The sequence below is a fragment of the Denticeps clupeoides genome, chromosome 19 (assembly GCF_900700375.1).
Source record: "Denticeps clupeoides chromosome 19, fDenClu1.1, whole genome shotgun sequence".
Classification (NCBI taxonomy): domain Eukaryota; kingdom Metazoa; phylum Chordata; class Actinopteri; order Clupeiformes; family Denticipitidae; genus Denticeps; species Denticeps clupeoides.
Genome location: NC_041725.1, coordinates 6,703,336 through 6,718,204, shown reverse-complemented (window position 1 = coordinate 6,718,204; position 14,869 = coordinate 6,703,336). Strand labels below are relative to the sequence as shown.

The following is a 14,869-nucleotide window of genomic DNA, read 5'->3' as shown; positions in this document are numbered from 1 at the left end:
TGATGCTGGCCTACAAAGCCAAACATGGAGTTGAACCATCCTACCTCACACCCCTTATTACACCTCGCACTGCACCTCGTATACTCCGAGCCTCCAGTACAGCTCGCCTGGTCCCTCCATCTCTGAAGACATTAATCTAGACTCTTCTCCATCTTGGCCCCTCGGTGGTGGAATGAACTTCCCCTCGAGGTCAGAACAGCTCAGTCACTGAGCACCTTCAAACGACAGCTCAAGACCTTCCTCTTTAAAGAATATTTAGATTAAATTGTAATTTTCTTGTTGTCGAACTTTGTGTACAGAATCTACAACAGAGTGAATTAAATAGATGTATTCATAGTTGGGGTCCTAGTGAACCGGAATTGATCTCTTCATCGATGGTAACTTGAAAGCACGTTGTAAGTCGCTCTGGATAAGGGCGTCTGCCAAATGCCGTAAATGTAAATGTAAATGTAAATGTAAATGTGCTGCTGCACAGATTCTTTCCCTGAACATCCCTGAATGATTGAATTCGGGGATGCCAATTATTCTGGGACGTGCCTGTGTATCACAGCAAACCTGCGCAAAACGGACCATTATGGATGCATAAACTACCGAAATGTGCCATGCATACCAAATATGTACTGTAGACACGTAGACAAATGCAGACACTCCCAGCCAACAGTATTTCAGGGTGAAATTCACTAATTCTAACGTTATTTCTATTAGAACATAAACAGTGTGTTTCCCACAATGCTCACAACCCACCACCTTCACTGTGACAACAAAAGACGCAAAAATCTGCAAACAGCACATTTTCATCTCTCCTTTTGTAATATGTCTAAATGTCACTTTGGAATAAAACATTTGGAGCGCTTGTGTTTAAAAATTAAATATCACAATTTCCGCTGCAAATAAACAAAGGTACAGTCAAATAAACTATAAGCCAGAGACAATTAAGCATGTAAATAAAAGACTTTTATTATAATGCCAGTGTAATTCATTCCATTGTTCAATAGCTAATCCTTCTGGAACAGCAGAAATATGTCCAGTCTATGCATTCCAAACCTTGCTTTAAAAAAAAAAAAAGTTTTTTTCCATATTCACAGAACAAAAACAGACACATCACATTTCAAACAGTACGGAAAGCGAACAATGACAAGTAAAAGTTGTATATAAAAACAGATTTTGCACCTTCTGCATTTTTACAGACACAAATTACAGCAGGAAACGGCTGTTGGCTTTTAAATACTTACATTCATGTTCTTTACGTCTAAGTGCATTTCAGAACACTAAGATCATTTTTTTCCTTTTGTGTAACTAACTGCACGTATTAATATATATGGGTCTGCCATATTGGTTTGTTTTGGTCTGAAAAACTGGCATATCGCATTAAAACCCCTTCTCATAATATCCCCAGTCACTAGCAGCTCTACTTTATACAAAAATACGGCGACAGAAAAGCGCAGACACCCGCTGCCTCTGCTCTGAGCTCATTTCTCTTTCATGCTGGTGCCCTGGACTTGGAGCTCAGTGTAGTGGGACTTCTCTCCTCCGGACTTTTTAACCCTCCTGCAAATGGACACACATAGGACAACTCATTTAGTCAAGAGCCTCTGTGGAAACATGACAGTGTTTAACATTGTCTCTGTAGTTTAGAGATGTGGCTGGGATGTGAAGTTTTTCCCAGCCACATGTGCAAGTGAGCATGAGGTCATGTGACAAGGGTCACCTGCTGTTCTCAGGCCCAGCAATAGCGGCTCTGTGCACTGCTCTGGGTTTAGGGGCTTCCAGGTGAGACATGGGGGCCGAGGGATGAAATTTTGACACCTCCTGTCGCCACTCGTCATCAAAGGCCTGCGCCTCAGCTACAAAATTAGAAAAACAGAGAGAGTAAAACAGAATGCAGTAGGCGTGCTTCTGGAACACTTACCAAGTACACCGCAGAGACCAAATTAAGACTGGAGGCATTTAAAAGTTTTAGCAGAAGAGTTTTTTTTTGTGCTACGTTTTGGAATGGGAAATGGGAACAGGACACCAGCCTCTCACTCACACTCATCCATGTTTTGGAAGTCCTGGTTCAGTTCTTGCTCCCCAGTTCTGTGGTTGCGTTTCCTTTCAACCACATGAGCTCTGTCGTTAATGTGGTGCCCGATGGACATCTTCTCCAAGCCGCTCTCCGAATCTTTCACAGACCTGCGAATCTCCCTAATCTGGAAATAGATCCAGTATTAAATGCCTATATTTCTGCATGCTTGGCAACAATTGTATTTCTATCTGATGTGTATTAAACTTCGAATAATGTTCTCCTACCCCGCCCGGAGCCTGTCGCGTCTGGGAAGAAGCCTGGAACACTTTGGGGGGATCGTTCCCAACTTTGGAGTATGTCATGACTGATGACGAGCTGAAAGAATGCGTACTGGGATCTGTGGATACGTTGTCCTGAAGAAACACACACACATTACACACATCCTTATTTGTCTACAATTCAAGATAGAAAGACACGACTTTAGCAGATGAATGTTCATGCAGATAATCTATGGCAACAGCGGCTATGTTGGGGACATCTCAGCATGCTGGACATGTTTCGAGGAAAAAATAAGAAAAAAATCTAATTAATTGTGTAGCACTGGGCATATTAATGCTGCTTGTTCAGAAATTCATGTAGTTGTGTTTTATGTTCTAAATTTCTCTTAATGCATAATTTTTTTCATGATTGAAGTTTTATTGTATTGTTTAATGTGAGTTTAGTTAATGTGAGTTTGTAGTCACTGGGACTGCGCCCGGGAAAAAGGGGACAAAAAGGATTTTGGGAAAAAGAAAGTAAGAATAAGAAAAAATAAGTAGAGGAGAGAGCCATAGATAGTTTGCTCCGTAGACGGGCGATTAGTTAGTAGACTGTGCACACGGCCGCCATTTCGTGCGGAGAGCCGCGAGAGTTCAAGTTCGCCTGGATAAGACGACACCGGAGCTGCTCACCGGGAGGTCAGGGGGTGACGAGACATCCTATTTTTATTTTGCTCACTGGAGTAAATGGGCCGTCCGGTTCATGATATCACCGCACACAAGCTACTCAGGTCTGCAACTTTAATTCATGTGCGCACTCTGCGCTTTACAGTGACTGAAGGGTTACTGAGACTGAAGCTTGGAATTTGGGGAAATTGAAAAGTGCTATCAGACTGTCACGTCTTTTTTCTGTGTGTATTTGGTCCAGTATTATACTGTGTGTGCTAGGAAGGAGGGGGTTGGTTTGTTTATGGTGCAGTAAAGGGGTTTGAATGGCCTTTGATTAAATTTTCCCATGACTGTACCTGGCTGTACTATTAGCTGCGCACATAGAAGCACAAGAGAAATCTATTTAAAGGCTTATTTTGTGCAGGTATATTGTGCGCACACTTGAACCCTAACTAGAGTAATTTGAAAAGACTTGCCCACCATTGAGGCCAAGGGGCCTTACAATTGTAATATCTTTAAAGGCCCCCTATCATGAAACATTCTCACAAAGTGAAATTTTCCATTAATAAGAGTTCTCCTAGCCTGTCCATGGTCCTGCAGTGGCAAGAAATGGCGGTATGTATAAAGAGTGTTTTGGTCATTCTGCTTTGCCCGTTTAGAGAGCAGCAGCTCAGACGATCGGATCTGGAATTTGTCCCCTTTATGTAGTCATAAGAGGAAAAGTTACCTGCAGTTTCTCATGCTTTTTTCTGGCCAGAGAATTTCCGTCAATCAAGACTCTGAAGACTCTGGGTTAATTAAAAAAAAAAATCCAGAAAAAAAAGAGACAACTTCCTGTCTGCACTAAACATTGTGGTTAGTGAATGGTGATTATATTATTCTGCAAAATGCCCGCTTAACTTCTCCTCGTCCTGCCTCCCTCCTCCTCATTAACATTTAAAGCTACAGACACCGAAATGGCGCATCCTGGGGAGATCTGGTTGTGGGACTGCATCAAAGTGGCTGTAATTTTCAAAAATACTTTCATAATAGGGGACCTTTAATATTTAAAACAATTGACTACTGTTTCTTTCCGCACAGCTTGTCTTTTACAGTTCACTACAGTAACAGAAGAGGTCACCATACACCCTACAAAGATCTGTAGTCTGAACGTGCTTTGTTGGATAATTAAACAAAATGCTGTGCTGCGTGATCATGCAAACCAAGCAGGTTCAACTCACAATATTCCTGTGCACATCCTCCATTCTGTTCCTCATCCCCATCATCATGTTGTCCATCATGGCGAAGGGGTTCCTGAAGAAATCGTTGTCCTGCAAAAACACATGGCACTGTCACTCCATACACATAAACAAACCTAAGGATGCGACCGAATACATACACACAGACATCTGCAGCTCCTGTAACTCTCTTTAAAAGAGTGAAATTTCATATTCATACATCGCTCATCACACCTATTTCAAACTGCTCTGAAGCCCAACTGCTCTTCAAAGCATTCTCTCCACGGGCCCGTCTGACAGTTCAAAGAGCAAACGGCTTACGGTCGGTGATCATTTACAACGTTGCCACTTGTGGTGAAGAATGCATTAGACCCACACATGTCACCGCGCAGACTGTCCAAGCCAAGCGGGTCTGCTGCAGTGGTCTATTGCCCGCACTTGGTGAAGGACCATTCAGCCAACCAACAGGAGCTCTCCACAAACAAGCGGCAGATGGGCCGAGAGTGTTGTTCTACATTTGTCACATGAAGTTGGGCCCGCCGTGGAATTCAGCAAACGTGCCAGGCCAGCTCTTGGCCAGCCCGGTGTTGAGGACCCTCTGGGCCTCGGTGCCAGATGAGCCACTTTGCAGGCATTCACTCCCAGGAGGCTGGTATTATGGACTTTGCCAGATCGGACGTATGTGTGTGGCATTGCCTCTGATAGACCGTGCAGTATGTGCAGAATATCCCACGCAAGTCTTCTCAGAAAACAGCAAGAAGGCCACAATAAGGCAATATTGCCCTTTGGCCGAACGCCACAATAATACTATGGTACCACACTATGGTCTGAATACTGGTATTTAATGGCTGAATTAATGCACTAACCAAAGGTAACAATGTATTCACAGCAAAATAAGAAGTGTGGATCAAGAATGTGACTTATATCTAAAGGAGTGTTAAAACCAATAAAAACAAAACCAATAAGTGACCATGGTATATAAGGGCTAATCACATTAACTGTGTTAAATGATTTAAAGCTTGGTAATCCCTTACAAATCCAGGAAGCCGTAGAACTTGCTTGTAAACTCTCTCCTCTTGGACCAGTGTGCACAGGCGCACTAAGATGCCTAATAGCGCAGCTAAAGTTGAGTGCTGAGCCAAGATCAGCACAGCATAGCCTCCACCCAGGCCTGCAAGGGTCTGTAAGGGAACCCTCAGAAATGTACGGACCGTGGTTTCCATACTGCGGAATGGCGTGAGAGACTGGCTCATTTCCTGTGGCATGTCACAAAACAGACTCTACCAAAAAACAATAAAAAAAATCTCTAGCCACTCCTCTTAAAGCAATCCTTCAATCAGCCCTACGCACCTTACACATGCAACATGAGATCTGCAGAATGTGCCACTATACTGAACTGCAGAAGGCTTCTTACTCAAGAGGCTCATAGAGTTCTACAGATTTGTTTTGGCACCACTAATAACTTAAATCTTAATCTGATCATTTTAAATGGTTATATGCACTACTAAAAAAAAAATTAACTTTGTTTAATGTCCTTAAAACAAGTCATATTGAGGCTCAGTATTGTGTGTGGCCTCCATGTGCCTGTATGACCTCCCTACAACACCTGGGCCTGCTCCTGATGAGGTGGCGGATGGCCTCCTGAGGGATCTCCTCCCAGACCTGGACCATCCACCAATTCCTGAACATGGAGGGCTGTGCAGCCCCCCAAAGAAATGCCACCCCACATCATTACTGACCCACTGCCAAACTGGTCATGCTGGAGGATGTTGCAGGCATTTTCATGTCTGTCACATGTGCTCAGTATGAACCTGCTTTCATCTGTGAAGAGCACAGGGTGCCAGAGGTGAATTTGCCAATCTTGATGTTCTCTGGCAAATGCCAAACCTGCTGCATGGTGTTGGGCTGGAAGAGCAGCTCCCACCTGTGGACATTGGGCCCTCATACCACCATCATGGAGTCTGTTTCTGACACTTTGAGCAGACAAATGCACATTTATGGCCTGCTGGAGGTCATTTTCAGGGCTCTGGTAGAGCTCCTCCTGTTCCTCCTTGCACATAGGTGGAGGTAGGGGTCCTGCTGCTGGGGTGTTGCCTCCTATGTCCTCCTCCACATCTCCTGATGTACTGGCCTGTCTCCTGGTAGCACCTCCGTGCTCTGGACACTACGCTGACAGACACAGCAAACTTTCTTGCCACAGCTCGCATTGATGTTCCATCCTGGATGAGCTGCACTACCTGAGCCACTTGTGTGGGTTGTAGACTCCGTCTCATGCTACAGCAAGAAAGCATAGGACCTGAGAAGTGGTGTGTGGTCACCACCTGCAGGACCACGCCTTTATTGGGGATGTACAATAAATGTACATTTGCTAATGTACAATAATTTCCAGCTGCTGTATATTCCATTCCATACGTGCACAACAGCATGTAACTTGGAGTTACAGTGGGTTGTCTGAGGGTCCCCTTTATTTTTTTGAGCGATGTATTATTTAGTGATTTACTAAACATGGGTTCATCTCAGTTGTTATCATGCTATTACAAACATTGGCTGCTATGACTGCACCTGGGACGTTTGTGAATTTGAGACCAGATAATGCCTATTATTACAGAAATAATAAAAGCAAAATTACTACAACGTTATTAATGGACTTTAATAGAACATGTCATTACAAAATGTTAATAACTTGACATTGTTGTTTTTTTTGGGTAAACAACAGTATGACCCAAGTAATCTTTATGACAATTATCCAAATGTTATAATACACTTCTACACTAAAAAGTTTTAAAATGAACAGAATTGACATTATAATGGTGCAATAACACTAAACATTTAATATGCTTAAACACTCAGTAAGCCCATTATATGGTGTTATTATACTGGTATTACTGAAGTATCTATGAATGTTATGTAGCTATAAGGGGGCGTGCCATAATTCTGCACCCTTTATAAAGTGTTGTACGAGCAGCCATTCTCGGAATAACACTTGCTGTTTGTGCATGTCTGTCTATAAGTGTGTACATCTGTCTTTCTGTGTGTGCATAGCTGTGCATATGGTCAAGCCAAATGTGTTGATACGGGTGTGGTGATGGTCAAATTGGGAGCAGTCAGTGCGGATTATTGTGGCATTTAACAGCGTAGTGGTGGCTCGCTCTGGGAATTACACAATGATCCATAAGGAAGGCTGGTCCCTGGCCTGCGAAGTCAGCGTTCCTAAAAGGTCACAGTGATGTGGAGCTATCAACACTCCTTCTGACATGGGGCGGACGACGAATGCCTCACCTATAAGGACAACGCGTATTTCTCCGCATGAACAGTTTCATATTCAGCACATAATTTTTAAGTGACCACACATTCATACGCAGTTTATGTGCCATCCTGTCATGGCACGAGGGTCCCGCAGACTGATTCAGACCAGTCCAAGCAGGAAGATGACTCACTCTCCCCAGAGAGAAAAGCTGATGAGGGCGATGAGGGCAAAAGGGGGTTGTTGTGGTTCTAGGAACTGTCAGAACATTGGCAAGGCAGCAAATGCCATATGTAACGATTCAAAATGACATGCTGGTCACTAGGGGTGTGACTATTCTCCTAATAAACAGAGCGTGAGGGACCGCATTTGGGACTTTTTAAAGCTACGTTTCACCGAAGGGCGGAGCAGCCTCTTCACTCAGGGTAAGAAGAGGGCCGCTGATCACGTACACTTCCATGGCGAATCATACACAACTTTCTGGCCTGTACTAACCACAAAGCACATGACCTTTAAACATTTCATGAAAGGGACTATTAAGTAAGCAAGAGTCTGGGAACTACGGCCAGGAGTGAAATCAGATCGAATTCTGGTCAGACGATGACCTGCAGACCTTCACAGTATGCACGGTGTGTGTTTATGCTCGCAAGATATTATATCCGCCAAACTCTTCCTGACATTTCAGCGCCGCAGGAGGGAGAGCCGATCACAGCTGATAACCCCATTCACAACATTGCCGATATGAATGGCAGGTGCTTGCACACACACACACAAAACACACACGATTGGGGAAATTCAGCAGGTACAGGGTAGGAGCGTGTCCCCGCTAGTCTGTGGCAATGCTAATCACCAGGGTTAAATATACGGAGTGAACGCAGAGACGGGGGATTAGAGGCCGACGTGGGGGACTAAGTTTAGAAAGCCAGGGGGCAGCTGCACATCATGAGACCCCCCTGGCTGAAAAGAGTCTTGAGGACAAAGAGTGCACTCTTAACTCACTGGTCTAGGATCTGTGCTGCCTAATATCAACATGCTCTCCATAAGAGCATTTGAAGATTTCATACAAACGGATATAAACCAAGCTAATCCAGCGATTCAAATAAAAATCCGGACTGTACAGTGACTGATTCATGTACACTAGCGTACCCTCTAAATAAAGTGACACCCAATAATGAAACAGGAGCAGGATTACACTTCTACCACTTGACCACTAGTGTTCAAACACTTGAGTCAAATGATGACTGTACAACTTCTATATCTATATACAGTAATACAGTGATATATACAGCACAGAACAGTTCTGTGTGTGCATATAACATTTAATTACAACTCTCCATAACTTCACTCACTATCCATGACTGTTTGAATGGCAAACGTAATTTTTATTTCATTCTACGGAGTGTGAAAAACCATGAGATTTAATGATAATAAGAGTTGCATGAGAATGCTGAAATCTGGTGACCGTCTCATATACAGTACGAGACATGACAGAAAATAACATTTATTTTAGCCCATTCGGGCGGGCCAGAATAACGGCAATCAACTTTAAATCTGCAGTGTTGGTGGTAAATAGAACCAGTCAAACCAAATGCAGTTTCAGCATTCATGCTTGTTCTGAAAGCCTTACAATAGGACTGGACTGTGGCAAAGGCCAATTTTACAAAGATCCATCTTGACATGAATACTTGTAAAATCCTGATTTTATCACCCACCACCAAAAATTCCCTAAAAATCACACATTCACCAAAAAGGGTTTCTGTCATGGCGGGGAATGGACCGCCCAAGTAAATAAATAAAATTATTAAGCGGTTAAGGAAGCGGCCCCGTAATCAGAAGGTTGCCGGTTCGAATCCCAAGCCACCAATGTGCCACCGAGGTGCCACTGAGCAAAGCACCGTCCCCACACACTGCTCCCCGGGCGCCTGTCATGGCTGCCCACTGCTCACCAAGGGTGACGGTTCAATGCAGTGTATAACATGACAATCACTTCACTTTTACTAGTAACGTGAACCGGAACCCAGACCATAACACAACACAGTCCTTCTATACACTGAGGAGGTGTAGGTGATAACGCTGGAGCAAGCGAGGACTGGACGCCGGTGCAGACAGAGTAGAGGAGCGGTGAATTGGGTGCTAGTAGCCTGGTGGGTAAGATACTCACATATGAACCAGAAGGCCCAGGTTCAAACCCCACTCAGTACTTTTGTATTCCTGAGCAAGACACTGTATGGACTGTCCCGGTCACTACTGGTAAATGGCATACACTGTGCAAACTTGGAGGAAGAAACACTGTCGTGTGAGTTAAGCTTTTCAGGGCTGTCATAGGTTTAGTTTAACAATTTTCTGGTAAATTTGACTACTCCCCCCTTTTATTTTCTAAAAATGTGTAAGAGCCCTGGTCCTTCGATGGTCTTTAGCAGATTTGGAATGGAAATCTCTCCTGTAGTCCTGACCTACTGACCTGCTGGTCTGACCACAGAAATGTGGAATGTTCTAAATATTTTAGGAAACTTTTTGTGGAAACACTGCTTGCATTTAACGCTGCATTTGACTGACTTTTAGAGGTGGATAAACCTGGCTTCTTCAACCTCTGGAAGGAGAAAAGTGTGGAAACAATCCTCTCCCACCACGCAAAATTGGAAGTAAAATACACCCAATTATACTTTGTTATTTGCTGCAGAGTTCAAGCAGGTCACGTGAACCATATCCGCTCATTTTAGACTGGGCACAAAAAAAAACCACTGTTGCCAAATAGGACATTTCTGACCATGCTTTGCTCTTTTCTCGACCGAGTCTATGACTTTCAATAACAAGATTAGAGTAGCTTTGTGGCTGAGCATTCAGGAGATCTAAAAAGGACAGTTTTTGGGGTGCTAAAGATTGTTGGGTGAGACTTGCCCTCAGGAGACTCTTTACAGTGGAGAAGTAGTGTGTCAGTGGAACAATGCGGCCGGGCAGCTCTAAAAATACCCTCCTCAGATAAAGATAGCGGCAAGGCAAGCGAACGGGCTCTTGCTGACCCCCAGATCCAGTGTTTAGTCAGACCCTACGTGCCAGTGAAGTGGATTGGGTTTCACCAGCGTGACCTCTGGAAACTTCATCTGTGTGTCAGTGCTTTTCATAACACAGCTGATCAACAGTGCGTGGTGGAGAGGGAGTTGAGGTGCTCCGATCACCTCGCTCATCAATGCAGATGCAGAGGAGGACAGTATGTGGGTCAGCTGTGGAACACCAGATCCTGCCCACTGGGAAAATGAACGGATGGTGAGACAGCACGGCAACTCAGAGCCAAGAGTAGTAAACACCAAAGGTCATGTTGTGCATTACCACGAGACCCAACTGCTTCAACATGAAGACGTTTACATTTTAAACGCTGGATATGAAATAACCATCTTGGTTAAGTCTTGGTGCGCACCAACCAAAAGCTGAAGGAGAATTCAATGTAAATCATCTGATTCTTCAGTCAAATCTGCACTAATAAACTCACCCTGTGGTTGTCCCTGAGAGCCACATTAGTGCCAGGCTGTCCCCTTCCTGGCCGATGCTGCCTGTCCCGTCCATCTGTCAGGCTCGGCATGAAGCCATGACCAAAGGGATCGGAGAAGCTTCGCATCATGTGCCTCATGTGTTCGCTGTGTGCCCGGAAAGGATCCCTGCGGAGGAAAAGAAATGCTTACACTAAAGCTCCATACATGTCGGGATAATGGGAGGCGGTCAGACTGGATGAGAGTAGGAGATGTGGAGCTACATGAATAAATAAATAGGGACGGAGAAAAAAAAAAGAAACTTGTATAAAAGTTGCTGATGAAAACACGCGGTAGTTTCACGCCGCAGAAACCGGTTCAACCCTCAGGGTCATAAGAGAACATTGGAGAGAACTTGAGGAGGCGGTGATGAGCTAAATCCAATAATTAGACGCTCTCAAGAGATCCTTTTCGCACTGCAAAAAAACGGACGCAGCTGGATTTCAGACGTGGCCGCCCTGCAAAGATCCGAGCAAGAGGAGGAACGAAGAACCAAAAGCCAACGAAGACTGGACTTGTAGTGGCGACAAACCAACGCCACTTCATTTCAGGTGACGTTCCTGCCAATTAAATAAGTTGACCAGATTAAAATAAAATGTGTGTGTGTATATATATATATACACACACACATATTTGACAAGGACAGTCGCCTCACCGTGACTGTACACGACACTCAGGTAGCGATGGGTCGAAGCAGGGCTTTATTGAACGATGGTATTACAGCACATTCCACTTTTTTTCTCTCTCTTTTATATTTCAGTCACGACACGGCACCCCGAAATAATATGTAATAATAAAACTGCTCTTGCTTCATAAAAGAACCGGAGTTTAAATAAATATAATAAATTCGGGGCTCGACATACGAAATACGTCAAGGCTGTAAATGCAGCTCTTTACTACCTGTTCAGAGTGCGCTTTTCCCAGTCGTTGCGATGATTCGTTTTTATAATAGTCTTTGTAATTGCGTGAATTGCGGTATTAAAGTGGTGTAAAGTGAAGGGCTCTGGCTAGAGGGCTAAAACGCTGCAGGTCGCTACAGAACAGCCCGTCAACGCGCAGGACGCGTCGCTGAAAGCGCATTTAAAGCGTGTATTTCACTCACGAAACGAAGGGGTCGTCTTCGACATCCCGGAGGAGGCTGTTGAACATCTCGGCGGCGGTCTGAGGGGAGCCGGGCTCGGGACGGCCGCGTTTATCTAGAAGCGTCGGCGGCGCCCGGAGCCCGGAGCGGGCGGGCAGGCGAGCCACGTGACCCGGACGGAGCTCCGCCATTGGTCGGCTATTCGGGGTCCGGGTGGCGCGCTGTCATGGCAACGTGGCGGCGTCCTTCAACACGCGCCCGGGTTCTGCGCATTTAACGCGCCGCTCCAGCACGTCCGGGCAGCCGTAACGCGCTCTGGCCACGGCGCAGTGTGCGCGGTCATGCTGCTCGTTTTAGTGAACGTGGCCCTTTGTCCGAGTTGACCAGGCAAACAAACACATGTAAGAACACCCAGCAAACCCGATACTGGGGACATGCCACCCGACACCTCCTGCATATGGTGGACTGATGTAAGACGGGCCATCTGTTCTTGCACACGCAGATTCACTCAGTCCCCCACTGGAACCTGCCAGATGAGGAAAGAGAGTCCATGTGTCTGGGTTCCTCTAGACTGGCACAAGTGTACTCATATTACTTAATCTAATAGCTCAGGAATTTACAATTGTACCAAACCACAGATCTTGGCTTTATACAAGTGCAAAGGTGGACAATTATAATTATGGAGTGTGAACCCAAGTCCCACCCACCTTACTGAGAATTCCAAGAACCATGATGAATGGCTATCATATGAAAGTGTTACTCCTATTTATATATTCCTATTGTTTATACCCTGAAGGCTCTTTATTGAATCTTCTGGGTTACAATACTGGGTTACAAAAAAGAAAAGAAAAGAAAGAAACCACCAGAAGACAAGTTCTCACAATTTATTAAGAAAGAAAACAACACAACATTAACAGTACATTTTATTCCTGCAAAAAGTAAACTCTGTTTACTTTGGAAATGCTGATGATGCTTATAGACCAAAGTTAAAAGGATGAGTAAAGTTAAAACAATAGGTACAATAAGAACAAAACCGAAAACTATGTTAGTCGTGTCTGGGCTTTTCAGGCCACGGGACTTCCCATGAGTCTCTCTTGTCGCAGAGAGATCAGTCTCTTCAGCCACAGCTCCTCAACTGCCTCTTTATCCATGAACAACTAAAAAAAAGACCCAGAGGGAGAAAAAAAAAGCGCTTTAGCACATATTACATTCACTTGTTATATTGAACATTCACATGTACCCCATCACAAACATTAGACCAGCCATTCCCAAAAGGCAGGTACTCGTACGGTGCCGTGGTGGTCTAACGGGTAAGGATGTTACCGTCCCCCACATACTGCTCCCCGGGCGCCTTTAATGGCTGCCCACTGCTCACCAAGGGCTAAATGCAGAGGACACATTTCGTTGCGCGCACCGTATTTCCCTTTCACTTTTCACTGAACTTCATATTACTGCTAATGACGAGAGGATGTTACAAATAGAAAAAATATGAAAGCAATCTAGTCTTGGCTGTGGGGTATGAGTCCTATTAGCAATGGAGCAACCGCACAATAATGTAGTGTGTATGCGTGCATGTGTCTGTTTCCATCTTCAGTTCATTCATACATTCACACGGTTTTCTGGTCGAGTGCCAGCATCACAGCTCCTGCCATGAACCAACACAGCAGTGTGAACCTAACTCCACCACCAAATTTACAACTGGATCTTTCGCACATTACTAACACTAGTATGAAGACGCATGAGTCACAGCACATTATTCAACGGGCTAATATTGCCCTCTGATAGATTGGTAAAAGACTCGTGATTCACGGTAAGTAGATGAGAGTTTCCCTCAGCGGCCTCGTTCAAATGAAATGGAACAACTCAGTCATTCATAATTTTATGATGGTAGAAAACCGGCACCTCCAAGTGGACTGGGCAGCGCCACCACAAAGCGCACTGGTCTCAAAACAGACAAGCTTGCTTGTTTGATGTAAATTCCGGCCTTCACAGGCCTATGGCAAACCTATCCCAGCTTTACACCGGCATGAGGCACTTCCACAGAGTGCACGCTTCCTTTGTCACCAGTTCTCTTTAAGCAATTTCCTTCAGGATTAATAAAGTTTTCTGATTCTGATTCAGTTAAGCACAAACCAGATGCTGTTATTACAATATCATCCCATTTCTATTGTATATATTTGTGTCTCCTTTAAACCAAAAAGTTTAAAAAGGCCCTTCTTAACCCTTGGTGGGCCTAGATGCTTAGACACTAGGAGCTCACTCAGTGCTATAAATCACAAAGCAGATAAGCACACAGAGTCGTTAATAAGCATATGAGCACATACGAATGCGGAAGAAAAGCCGGACTGTACAGCATACTGCGTATTTGTTCGTTACCGGCCTTAGCTGTGGGCCAATACCTTAATATGAAATTAGCTTTAAATACTTTAAGACTAAGCACATCGATAGAATTGGGACACACACACACAACTTGGGACAGGAAGTGTCCCTATGCATGGCTAAAGATAAGCACTAACACACACACACACACACACACACACATATATATTTGTCAAATGTAATAATGGAATATGTGTGCCTAAATGGGTTTCATCCACATTGGAATGTTGATGACATATGACCAATGGGTGTTTCATTAGATAAGAGACGAACGTAAGAATGAAGGCCAGAACCAGATTGGCATGGTTCCGTGGAGTGAAGTGATTGTCACATGTCATACACAGCAGCACAGCACATGGTGCACACAGTGAAAGTTGTCCTCTGCATTTAACCCATCACCCTGAGTGACATGACAGGCACCCAGGGAGCAGTGTGTGGGGACGGTGCTTTGCTCAGTGGCACCTTGGCAGATCGGGATTCGAACCGGCAACCT

At 44.5% G+C, this 14,869-nt stretch overlaps 2 protein-coding genes across 2 annotated transcripts in view; both read right to left on the bottom strand.

The window, feature by feature from the left end:
• Nucleotides 1–932: 932 nt before the first annotated feature.
• mlf1 (myeloid leukemia factor 1) lies at nucleotides 933–12,335 on the bottom strand. Its single transcript, XM_028961936.1, has 7 exons — nucleotides 12,019–12,335; nucleotides 10,880–11,045; nucleotides 4,152–4,241; nucleotides 2,290–2,418; nucleotides 2,030–2,189; nucleotides 1,709–1,844; nucleotides 933–1,548 (listed from the first exon to the last, which is right to left on the bottom strand). The coding sequence occupies exons 1-7, from the start codon at nucleotides 12,186–12,188 to the stop codon at nucleotides 1,470–1,472; spliced, it is 930 nt and encodes a 309-aa protein (XP_028817769.1). The 5' UTR covers nucleotides 12,189–12,335; the 3' UTR covers nucleotides 933–1,469.
• A 531-nt stretch (nucleotides 12,336–12,866) lies between these two features.
• Nucleotides 12,867–14,869, bottom strand: part of rsrc1 (arginine/serine-rich coiled-coil 1) — a 105,594-nt gene continuing 103,591 nt past the window's right edge. Inside the window, exon 10 of the mRNA XM_028961935.1 lies at nucleotides 12,867–13,154. Within this exon, the coding sequence (XP_028817768.1) occupies nucleotides 13,062–13,154 (93 nt within the window). The 3' untranslated portion in view covers nucleotides 12,867–13,061. The remainder of the gene's footprint in view (nucleotides 13,155–14,869) is intronic.